At 38.4% G+C, this 12,613-nt stretch overlaps 1 protein-coding gene across 4 annotated transcripts in view; it reads right to left on the reverse strand.

Annotated features, from left to right (window-relative positions):
* Positions 1 to 12,613, reverse strand: part of MBP (myelin basic protein) — a 99,762-nt gene that overhangs the window by 66,253 nt on the left and 20,896 nt on the right. For all 4 annotated transcript variants that reach the window (XM_015855126.3, XM_085537581.1, XM_085537583.1 and 1 more), the window contains exon 2: positions 10,231 to 10,305. In XM_015855126.3, coding sequence (XP_015710612.1) covers positions 10,231 to 10,281 — 51 coding nt within the window. In that variant the 5' untranslated portion in view covers positions 10,282 to 10,305. The remainder of the gene's footprint in view (positions 1 to 10,230; positions 10,306 to 12,613) is intronic.

A 12,613-nucleotide genomic window follows, 5' to 3' on the forward strand; every position in this document is an offset into this window, starting at 1 on the left:
GGAGACTTGGCCAAGTCTCATTGGGTGATTGGGGCAATTAGCTGGCCATCTGGCTCTCTGCACGGAAGAAAGCAGCTCCGCACCTGCTCCATCAGCCCATAGTCTGTAACATAATTGATTCAAGCAAGCTGATCAGGGCAAAACCAGAACAACCTGTCTACTGCTGAGACCAGTGCTCAGAAGCTGGGACTGAAGCCAAACCCTGCTCCTGGTGCAGCCATCTCCCTCGTGGGCTCCATATTCAGAATGTCTCTAGTTACAATATACAGCAAGCAGCAAGACTGAATTGTAAAGTAACCGACTACGCAAAATGTAATTGTTTTGAAGAACGTTTTAAGCACTGTAAGCTTCCAAGTTACCACAAATCTATTATTCTGCCACAATCTGGTGACTCAAGAGCTGCAGCATTATTACAAATTAACTGCATTCTACTATTACTCTCTCTGCACAATCCCAGAGTAGCATTTGATGCTTGAAAAAACTGAGCATCCCTCCTCAAAGACAGTGATAGCACTTGTTTCCATGGCTGGTCAAGCTCTTGCTGTTGAACATGACTGCCAGGATGCCTACACAATCTCTTGGGAGGGCATTAGAGCACAGAGCTCCTGAAACTCTCAGGGCATCCACTGGTAGGGACCTCTAGCGTCCTTTCCCTCAAGCTCTGTAAAACTTTCAGTTTAAGATATTTTATCTATCTTTGTAAGGCCCATATAACATATTATAATAGAATAATCAAGAAATAATAATAAGTAACAGGAAAAAATGCCGGAGAAAAGAAGGTTTTAACAGACAGAGAAGTGCACTGAAGAAATTGCAGAATGGAGTTATGTTCCCTCTCCTTCCAGGAGGGCTGCAGGCCAGTATAACAAAATGCATTAAGGCTAAAAGAAGATGAAAAAGTGTTAAAGCTTAATTGTAAATAAATATTTCACCCGTTTTCTCTAGTTACCAGTACCCTCATTCATAAGAAATTATCTGAAGGAAATATGAAGAATTACATGTTCTTTAAATATTGAATCTGCAAGAATCCTAAAGCTAAATGTTACAATTCCATGTTTTCAGTACCTAGAAATCAATGTAGCTTCATTTAAATCACATCTGAATAAAATAGATTACTCTGATTCAGATCTACGTCAACTAAAATACATTTATATACATTTTCTGATGGCATATTTGCTTTTGAAAGAAGCTGTAGCTTAGCACTACAGCTAAGAGCTGTAAAGAAAGAAAAAAAGCTTAGCACTACAGCTACCAGCAAATAACCTACCTGCTGCACAAGGCAAATTATTTCTTTCTGCATAAAAAAACCCTGAGTTTTAGTCTTCATTATGCACAGCTTTTGACCTAGAATCTCATCCCATGTGACTAAGCTCCAGAAATAACATCAATCCTCCTAAACATGCTGAGTTTTATGCATAGCAGTAAACACAAAACAAAACAACTGTTATTTTACATAGTGAGTCTCACCTATTGTGAGCTCTGAAGCCTTTAAATGAATACTAAGATACACTGATATATTCTATCATTACATATTTAAGATACTAAATATATTGCTAAATATTTAACAAACATAGCAGTAGCAAATATTGAAACAAGTTTTATGAGATATTAACATTCCTCATTCCTTATAGTCCCTAAGTTGAGGTTCTGATTCAGTTCCGTATTCACCATCCTTCATCTGCCAAGTCTCATAAAAACAAATGGGATTTCAGATGGATGAGAAAAAGGAAAAAGAAAGCATTTATACAGGATTTCTCACTGTGAACCATAAGGCTACTTTCTTCTGCAGAAGAAAGCTCTGGCTCAACATTAAGAGAGAATGTAGTCTGTAGTTCATGAGGAAGATCAGAACAGAAAGAAAACTCCCTTGGAGTAAGCCTGCTCATCTCACCTCTTCAAGCTATGGCAGTGAAGAGGCTGCCTATATCCCCAAGTGGCTGCAAAGTAAATATATTCGAAAATACATTAATAGATTCACTGGTTTTTTGGCTGGAAAATGACTTTTCAAGTGTACAGGTATTATTCTAGAGGTGCAAATTTTCCCTTCCATGGTGTTCCCACCTTCCCAATAAGGCTGACTGTTGACTGTTTTTTTTTTTTTTTTTTTCCCACTGTTTCTAGCTGTGTTACCGCTCTGTTAATTATTAATTACTATTTTTAATGACACAGGAAATCAAAACATGAATCTGTGTCAGTGATGGAGATGCTAGCAGGAAATAGCATGCTAAAAGAAAAAATGGGTGTCAGGAGTATGAGGATGGAGAAGAGAGAGGAGGAAGGAAGAAGGAGGTGAAGGACTAGGAAAATGTGCTAGACATTTAGTAAGTCAGTTATGACCACAAAACCATAAATCTCTCAGATTTCAAAGTAACAGACACAGATGGTATCTTCTAACCAAGACGTTGCCAGTACGTTGGCATTTCCATGACTCATGTAAAAACCTCAGCACTACCAGTCAGTGAATCCAGCCATGAAGCTCTTACACAAAATGGTATTTACTTAGGACCCAAAAATTGCGTCATTTTTTTTTCATTCTTCTTCTTCTTTTTTTTTTGCTAATAAGTATCTTGTTTAAGCCCCATTGGTGATAGACTTAGTACAGTTTCTTGCTCTGGGTTCTTTTCTGCATCTTTTGAGCTGCATGGAGTTCACAAGCGAGCTGAGTGCTTCTACACCTCACTATATTCAGCACAACATATTCTATGATTCTATTTACAGGGGAGTTTGGTAACACCAGCCTGAATGTCACCCTGTGGTACTGCGGGGAAAAAAAAAAAGCCACGTAATTTCCTTTACTGTCTTGATCAAAACAGGTGTTCAGCAGTCCCCCTACTTATCCAATGTAAATGGTACGTACCATGTGGCTTTTGGTTCGTGCAAAATTGTTATGGCCACATCCACGGGACGCTGCACTGAAAGATCAGATTGTTTTTCAAGTTAACCTTATCACACCAATCAAGAACGAAGCCGTATTACTCTTCTTAGTGCTTTTTCAATTTCCTCTTGCACAATACTTTTTCCTCCAGCAAATACTACTAAGCTATTTCTGTCATCTTATTGCTGAGGGCATAGGAAAGTAATCTAAAACCAAAAAACATTCCAAGAGATCTTCACTCAAAGTGGAAAATAAGTTTTTGAACTGCAGCTGCAGACAAGTTATATTTATTCGGTGTATGAGCAACCACAATTGCATTAGAAATTGCTTTCTGTCATTCATCTACAGCTTCCGAAGTGAAAAGGGAAGGCACTGTTAAAGTGACACTTTGTAAAAAACACCTTGTATCCCCTTCCTTCTGATGTCCATTTCCACTGATTTTACAAGTAAAGGCACCTCCCTTAGCAATTCAGAGTTCCTCTTTTCTCATGGCAGAATATTTAGTATCAGATTTTAGCAGTGCTTCTGTTCTGACTTTGTAGTGATGCATAGTGTAAAACTGTATCTACTGACAAGTTTCACTGACTCAACTTCACAGTCAATTACACTATCAGAAATACAAGCCCAGGTGAAACAGAGAAGCCAGATAAACATGGCTCCAATATGCTTCTTTCCAGCTGATGTCCAGGAACATCAGAGAACAGGAGTTTCATTAGGGGAATAAGATGAAGACAGATTTCAGAACACACATTTAGTGGGGTTTAATACTTCAAAAAGCACCACAAGGAAGATATTTAATGATTGTTTATGAGAGTGAATAGTGATAGGACAAGGGGGAATGGTTTTAAACTGAGATGAGGGAGGTTTAGGTTAGATATGTGGCTCTGGGCAGCCTGGTCTGGTGGGCAACCCTGCACACAGCAGGGGGGTTGAAAATAGATGGTCATTGTGGTCCTTTTCAACCCAGGCCACTCTATGACTCTATGTGCTGGTCACAGAGAGGGGAGATTCTGCTGTGGTTTGGCTCCACTGATGAAGCTCAGCTCTAGCAGGAAAATGCTCCTCACTCTACCTGATGTTACAGACATAACTGTATTTGAAGGTAATACATTACTGCACTATATATATATGCATATATATAAATATATATATACACACACATATAATGTATAATCATATATAACTATTGGAAATTTGTTTCTTTGACCTATCTAATCCAGTTTCAGAAAAGGTGATAAAACTTTTTGCCACACAATAGCACACTGATCTACAAACCACCTGAAGGTATAAACACACCAGGCTTTCTCAAGATTAAAAACAAGTTCATCTTCATTTTTTTAGTGTGAAGTTGCAAGAGCAATGAACACCACCTTCTTTCTCAGGCTGCATTAAGGGCTGACTCTAACCACAGAAGCCAGTTCAGCAACCAGCCCAGCTCACAGGGAGGTCACAAAGAACAGGAGGGCATTGCACCCCTGTCCTTCCAGCTCCTTGCTAATTTAAGTGGTGCTATTCTTACACTCATCTGACAAGACATTTATGTAGTTCTGTATCAAAGTTAGCAAGAAACGGACATGAAGGAAACTGTAGGAAACTATACCACAGCAGCTTGGCATATGACACACAAGACTTTTAAAAGGTCTTCCATCTTCTGCTAGTCAGTTCTGTAGGCTGGGCTGGAGAATAAAGCCTACGACCCTTCCTCCTCCCCAGCCAAAACCACAGTGACAATACCTCTTCCTTTTACACCCATGCAAGTTCAAACAGCTCCAGACTTAAATCAAGAAACATTAGTACTTAGCAGTTGTGCTCACAACAGAAAAACATGCTTACAGTGTACTTGATATAAACCATACCAACATATTTACTCACTATTTCATTGTAATGCAGATCTAGGGGAATTTTTCAAATGTCACAATTCATTCAAATCCTTCAATACATTTAATAGGTGCTGTGGCACTGACCAGAACTTGTTCTTTACTTACATTTGCTATGTCTGTATGGCATACAGACTCTTGCTTGTTGCTCCCAAAAACACATAGCTAATGGTGGTGACTATGATGAAGAACAGTATTTTGTGGCTGAGAATTTGCTCTATCAAACAGTGTACTTCTTGTATGTGTTGTATGGAAACGCATAGTAGGCATTACTTTTGGAGCAACATATGTATTTAAACACATGACTTCAATTTGAACACCTAAATTGGTCCCTCTGTAGTAGAGCTACTTGCCAGTTTAAACATTGAATGGGCATCAAAACCATACTGAAAGATAATCTTCAGGTTAATGTTTGATGAAAGATGTCATAGCCTGGCATTCTCAGATGCTTTGAACAGCACCGTCCTCTCTACCTCTGTGATATCATCTCACTGACTGAAGCACATCAGTGCCTGAAGGCCTCGCTCAAGGTCTCAAAGTACTGCTACTAATACAGAATGGCACAGCATCCATCCCAGCAAGCAGTCTAGTTAGTGAGTATGAAGGTTAGGAAATGAAACAGGGGGATAAAGCCAGCATAAAGGAATTTGCTCAGGGCCAAATCTCAGTTGATGATAGAATCTGAAGAAAGCAGACATCCGTCAAATTGAACTGGTATTGCTTAACCCAGCTTTACAGAACCGTCCTTCACTCCATAGAAGGGGACTGCCTTTTCTTAAAGCAGTCTTTCCTTATATCAGACACTGGTTTGACCAGATGCTGGTGGTTCAAGAGAATTTTTACAACAGGCAACCTGTAAAACTGGTTGGTGAAAACACTTTTCTCACTCTCACTTTATTCTTCCTTTACCTTCAGAAATACATTGACTTGGGAGGGAGTATTTAAATCCATACATCAAATTACAAAGAGGAATATACCACTAGAGCTCCTGTTCTCTTTGTTTTACAAAGATAAAACTGAGAGAAGTAATAAATAAATCAGGAAAATAAGAATAGATTAGTCCTGTACAACTTTGTCAGAAGAAAACGTAAAGGGAATAAGCATTTTTTTCTTCTTTCTTTTTTGTATGCTAATAATATTTTATTTAAACATATTATAATCCAATATAATAGATTATTTCCACTTTAAAAAGGAAAAGCATATCCCAAGCTTCATAACTTACATAATCTGTATATCAAGTATCTTTCAGCCACATGTATTCAAAAATAAATCTTTATCTTATAAAAATAACAAGTTCAATTAACAAAACAGATTACTTCATCTGCGGCTTTTTTTTTTTTTTTTTTTTTTTTTGTCTTTTTTTTTGTCTTTTTTTTTTCCTTCTTCTTTCCTGGTACTTTATCATGCGTACCAAGAGGAAGCACCTGGTGTAAAAAACAAAGCAAATACTTAAGAAAAAATCCAACAACAATAACAACAACCCAACAAAAACCAAACCAACCCACATGTATCTACACAGATGTATAGTGTAGGTCTTCAAGCATTCTTAGCAATCTGAGGTAGGGCATAAGTGGAGCTCAGTGTGAAAACCTTTTTGTTTGCTGACTGTACAGTGTCTATGAGGTGAAACATATACTGTACTGAGCCAGCCTGATTTAGAACCTCACTTGTCTCTTGTGAGAGAGACAGAAAACTTTCTGTCAATGTTACGAGGAGTAAGGCTGCAGAGGGTATAAGATCTCTGAACGTTAGCAAGACAAGCAGCAGTAGGAAGAGGAGGCAGAATCTGTTCGGAATCAGAGTAGAAACAATATGACTTACAGATACATGCTCTACAGAAATGTAACAATTTAGCTTGAACTCCTTGTGCTGAGTTTGATCAAACACTGAGAACTAGTTAGTTTGTTACAATTATCAAATGGATCTCTTCAAAACAGAGTACAGAATCAAAGTAACATGGTAGTCTATACTTGCTACACAGAAAGACCAGGCCACTGTTAGCAGATAGCTTATGCAGGTTGAACAAAGTATTAGCTGTAGGCTGAGCGCATTATCATCACTACATCTATTTTCAGTTTCAGTCTGTGAAAAGTCAGTATACTGCAGCTAATTTTCCCAAAGTTCCCCAGAGCTGGACATCACAGATAACAGCTGGTTTTGGTTCCTCTGTGTTATTCACAGCATATCAAGGACATGGAACAGGTAAATGATCCAGCATTTCTAGTAATGTTCCAGGTGTACACAGTCTTGAGCAATCTATTTACATGGCAGGGCAATGGCTTTTAGTCCTTCATAGAATCACAGAATTACCCAGGTTGGAAAAGACCTCAAAGATCATCAAGCCCTACCACAGCCTAACCATAGTGCCTTAACTCTAACAACACTCTGCTAAATCATATCCCTGAGCACTACATCCTAACAAGCTTACTTTCCAGCTGTCCACTGTACTATGTGACACACAGTACAGAGAAATCATGCTCTGTCATCTTTCTCATTAGGGTAGCTGTTGTTGACAGTGACCAAAAAACTTCTTCCCATGGGCCTAAACAATCAGCACTGAAGGTAAGAGTCAGTTCTGATGGGTACCAAAAAGGTTCAGATATTTAGGGATGGTCATATACGAGCTTAACAGAATTCTCTAAGTGAAACAGACAAAATAAGCAGTGGCAGGGAACTGTTCTAATGCAATACTTAAACTATAAAAAAATGCAGGTCTGTGAAATACAAAGCAAAAATCTGACTGAAATAAAGTGAATTATTATTTATTTGAATAAAAGTTATTTTTTCTTGTTATTTAGATAAAATATACCTATTTTCAAAGCATTCAATTAATTTCACATTTCTCTTCAGGATATGGATGAATCCTGATAGCCTGGCATTTTTATAATTCAAGTGGGTAACAGTACTTTGAAAAGATAATCACAGCAGGGGAAGCCATCTTGTCATGTTTTGCAGATTTCCCTATTTGAGAACATCAGAGTTTCATTTGATGAAATAACTGCCTTCTGATTTTCCACTTTTTGTCATCAAATACCTACATTTACTGAAAGTAAAACAAAGCTTGATGCCAACTCAAGCAAACAACAGCAGCACAACAAAACCACAGCAATTGCTGTGCTGTAGGACATGTAATGTACAACCAAGAGTTACAGTTTAGTAGCAATGTCTTTAATGTCACTATACATTAAATAGCCATGTAGCGAACTGGACTAGCTGTTGAGGAACCAGAAAAGCATTTGTGCAGCAAATCTCATTATCATGGGTTCAAATCAGCTGCCTAAGATGATACTCTTTGGCACTACATTTTGGGACATGAAAAAAGCCTAAAGTTACAAGCAATGAATTTTACAATGGCTTTCATGAGCTGTTAGCCTTCTGCATTGAAGTTCTTCTGCTGCTAGGAGCAGAGAGAGGCAGATCAGTGTTTCCACTGCGGCCTCTACAAGCCTCCAGCAATTGCCTCCCATGTGATACCACAAGACTGGTGAGAAAACAGTTCTAATTTACAGCTGTATTGAACAAAGATGAAAGAGAGACTTCAGCTTAAAAGGGGAAAAATAAATATATAAATAAATAAATAAAAATAAAATAAAATAAAAAAAAAGTATGGTACTAACAGTTTCTATTGTTGGTAGGAACTATACTATTGCCTTTACAAACTGAATCAAAATTGACTGGCTACATAGAGTACATAGTAGCAGCTCAGCCATGTATTTACTGATTTAAAATATATGGTTTTATCATGTCTTGCAACATTATTGCTGTCTTCCCTGAGTAAAGGGAGATCTTGATCAAGCATTACCCATTTTAATTTTTAGAGGGCTGTTGTATTTTTGAACTCTGAAAGGATGAGAGATGGGCAGAATCTACAGAATTAATCTACACAAAACGACAGAATTAAGTTTCCATTCAAAACATTTCTGGTAAATGAATGTAATTTTCATTTCAGCTATCCATGATCAACTACTCTCCATGGCCTCATAAGGAAAAAGAAGATGCGTAAGACATACGACCTCAAAGTGTAAAAAGTGCCTTGCCAGAGTTTTCTGACCAGATTTTGTGCTCAAAAAGTCAAGCAGAGGCACATAGAGTGTGATGAGCAGCTGTGTGCCATGAACTAGGATGCATACCTGCCACACCTGCACACTTGGTTAGAAAGAATCAAAATATTTGGTTAAATACGTATGTTAGGTCCATGTGACATTGCTGGAATTGCACAAGGCTATTTTCTAGAGGGGAAGTGACAAAAAACATTAAGAAGAAGAGCACAACTTGGGAGTCATAATATTTGTACTGAAACCGAAACCATTTTGTAAAATACTGCATAAATATGAAACATAAACGTATGTCACCAGTTGTCCTCTCTTCCTGCTGTAATCCCTCCAGTGTGCTTATGTAAAAGATGTCAGAGAACTAGCAGGTCTATGAATTCTAGTCTGCATACACTGTTTAGGCATAGCTGCTTATCTGTACCACAGCAATGAGAAATACCCGCAGATCTATCTGTTTACATCATCTGTCCAATGCAAAGAGCAATTACTTTACACACAGAGTATGAACTGTTATTTTTGGGTGGGAACGGGTGAAGAAAATTTAGCAATAGCTAGGAACAAGAAGCAACTTTTTAATGTATCTTTTTTTAAGATATGTTCTCCTCCTGCACAATGCAGAAAAACAAATAAGATATCACAAGACAAACAGAATACCACACAACATGTAAAATACAGAGTGCCAGCAGAGGCCTAGAAAGCAAATGCTAACTTCAATGAACATTCTGATGATCCCCATCATTCTACTGGTGGAGATTTTTAAAGCTGTACGTACTGAGACTGACAACCCTTTTCCATTAGAATTCCCTTATTTTACATGTTTCTATACAGTTTCCTTCTCATGGATAAAGCAAATGGCTCCCAGAATGGAAAGCTGTCAACGAGCAAAACATTAATCACCTCATTCATTCTTTAAAAATTGCTGCAATTTCCTGCTTCTAAGGCTGAATATATCCATTTCCACCACATTCATTGAGAAGTGCTTTATAAGCTATGGATCTGAAGCAAATAAAAACATGGCATCTCTCATTAAATCCTCTGTAGCAAAACCTGGTTTGGCTATATTTCATAGGACCCTCTTTAAAAAACATAGTCATTATTTACAATGACAGTAACAAAACTGTAATGGTGAAAGTGATCTGGTAAACACATTAACGTATGAAATCTTCATTTCATAGCATAAATCATAACATACTGAAGCCCTGGCACAGGTTGCCCAGAGAGGTGGTGGATGCCCATCCCCTGGAGGCCCTCAAGATCAGGCTGAATTAGGCACTGAGCAACCTGCTGCAGCTGTAGGTACCCCTGTTTATTGCAGCGCAGTTAGATAGACTTAGGTGACCTTTGAAGGTCCTTTTCAACTCCAGTGATTCTGTGGTTCTACAATTCTACATTTCTGAGATTTCTTGCTTCATTTTTCTGCTCTTACCTTGGCTGACTTGTCAGTGCTATGCTCTCGTTTTCCTACATGGTTCCCCATGGTGGATCACCAGAACTTCAAATTCTGAAACAGAATAAAAACAAAACAGATTTTTGAATCATGATGAAATACAAATCCATTTTTTCATCTGATAAAACAAAGAATAAAAAAACAGCTCTCATACAATAAACAGCAATAATAGGAAGCTTTCCCTGTTCTAAAAAGACACAAAGGAGGAAAAAGGAAGCATTTGATTCACACATAAGCCAGGACTACTAGCATTTAGGCAGAAGCCAAGCTGTTATCAACTGATCTCTAACTGAAAATCTTCATAAGAGATCAGGTAAGTTCTTTACAATTCACATTCGCCATTACATAAGCAGCAATTGCCAACAACAACACCACAAAAAACCACCATACTGAACTGCTAACAATTTGCTGTAGAGGTAGGAATGGATATGTTCTTTATAGTATTGACTCTCATGGTAAGAATGGCAGCCCCTCTTCGAATTTTCTGGCTCACCACGTTGTATCTCAGCTCTAACACGGCTTATGCAGGTTAAACCACAACACTCGAATTTCAGCTTTTAGTTTAACACCCGTGGTTACACTACATATTTCTTCCCATAGAGGCATGTGTTTATTTAGAGTATCTCGCACAGCTGCTTCCTTCAGACAGTTTAATGCAGTGCAAGGTATCATTTAAGCACTGAAACTTAAAACAACATGCAAAAGAAGTTTCAAACAAGCATTTCCCCCTCAGAATAATGAACTTTCACTCATGCAGTTCAGCTTAATGGCACTAGTCATAATATTTATTACTACACAATAAACAGAATGCCATACACTCTTTATACTTCCTCTGGAGACTGGAAGGCTCTAGGAAGACCTCAGTGTGGTCTTACAGTACTTAAAGAGAGCTTATAAGCAGAAGGGGGGCTGGCTTTTTATATGAGATGATAGTGTTGGGGCAGGGGGGAATGGCTTTAAACTGAAAGAGGAGAGATTTAGGTTAGAATTCAGGGGGAAGGCTTTCACAGAGAGGTTGGTTAGGTGTTGGCACAGGTTGCCCAGAGAAGCTGTGGATGCCCCATCTCCGGAGGTGTTCAAGGCCAAACTGGATGGGGCCCTGGTAAGGCCTCTAAGGGGGGGTTGGGAACTGAATGAGATCTCTAATGCCCCTTTCAATTCAAAACGTTCTCTGATTTCAGAAGAAACAGACAACAGCAGAGCCCCAGTCCCAAGCTGCCAAGGTAAAAAATGACACCAGGCACTGTTGAACCACACTGATGAACCACTGATATACCACGGTGTAAACCTAAATCAGATAAATGTTTAAAATAATTTGCTGGCCAGTGGAAAGAATAACAAAAATTTCATGCTACCACAACCTGCAAATGATAAGAAAAGTTTATTCTCAAGTGTCTGCACAAACAAAGTAAACAAGGTGGAAAAAACAGCAAAGTGACAAGCATATGAAGTGAAACACCAAAGGCAAGCTGTTTGCCAGTGCACTCCCAATTCCAGTCTGAATAAATCTTTCAGAAAGATGCTAAATATTGCACACTAAAGGGAATTAAATGCAAAACCAAAAAATAGGCTTGGAGAAAAGGAAACACAAAATGCTATTCAGTCTTCAGGAGTAGGAACTGAATGTACACCTATCTCTTTTCTCAGCATCAGGTTTCTCTACAGGAACTGATTCAAATTCCTTATGTAAGGATAAAGCTAATTCCTAGCCAAGGAGACAAAAGCCAACAACCTGTTCGGAAAAATGCCTTAAAAGTAAAAGAATTCTTCACGCTACCTAATAAATGGAGAAATCTGTAATTAATTCTTCAGGGAAAAAGACTAAAAAATTTCACTCTGATGTGAATATGAAGTGGAAATGTGCAGTGCAAATTGTTCTGTAGATACCTGCTTAGGTAGCAAAAATGTTAATTTTGAGGGAACACAACACAGATCTGTAATGATCAGAGGACTGCACCCGTAGACACAAGCTGGGAAACATCAGAATAATTTACAGTGACGGGAAAACCTGATTTTTCATTTTACACTTGAGCAGAAGTCTAGCTTACTTGATTAAAACCTGAGAACACAGGTCATTTTCACTTCAGAATGCAAGCGCAGGCTGCCGTTAAGACAAATAGCAATTATTTGATTCTTGCTGTTCCGAGGAAGCCCCGCTGCACAGTTTCTGTGTGCGCTGATCTTTATGCAATGAGTTGAGTCACTGACTTCAATGGGATTACTCACTGTGCAATCCTTGTAGGAACTTGCAGCCAAGTATTCAAAGAATCTGAGGTGGTAAAAGATTTGTATTTTCTTTTAGTCACTTTCATAACATTCAGGTTGACAGACTAAGCAGATCTGCACACAGCAAAGCAGCAGT

Source organism: Coturnix japonica, chromosome 2 (assembly GCF_054131305.1).
Source record: "Coturnix japonica strain WE chromosome 2, WE-NBRP24, whole genome shotgun sequence".
NCBI classification, from domain to species: Eukaryota; Metazoa; Chordata; class Aves; order Galliformes; family Phasianidae; genus Coturnix; species Coturnix japonica.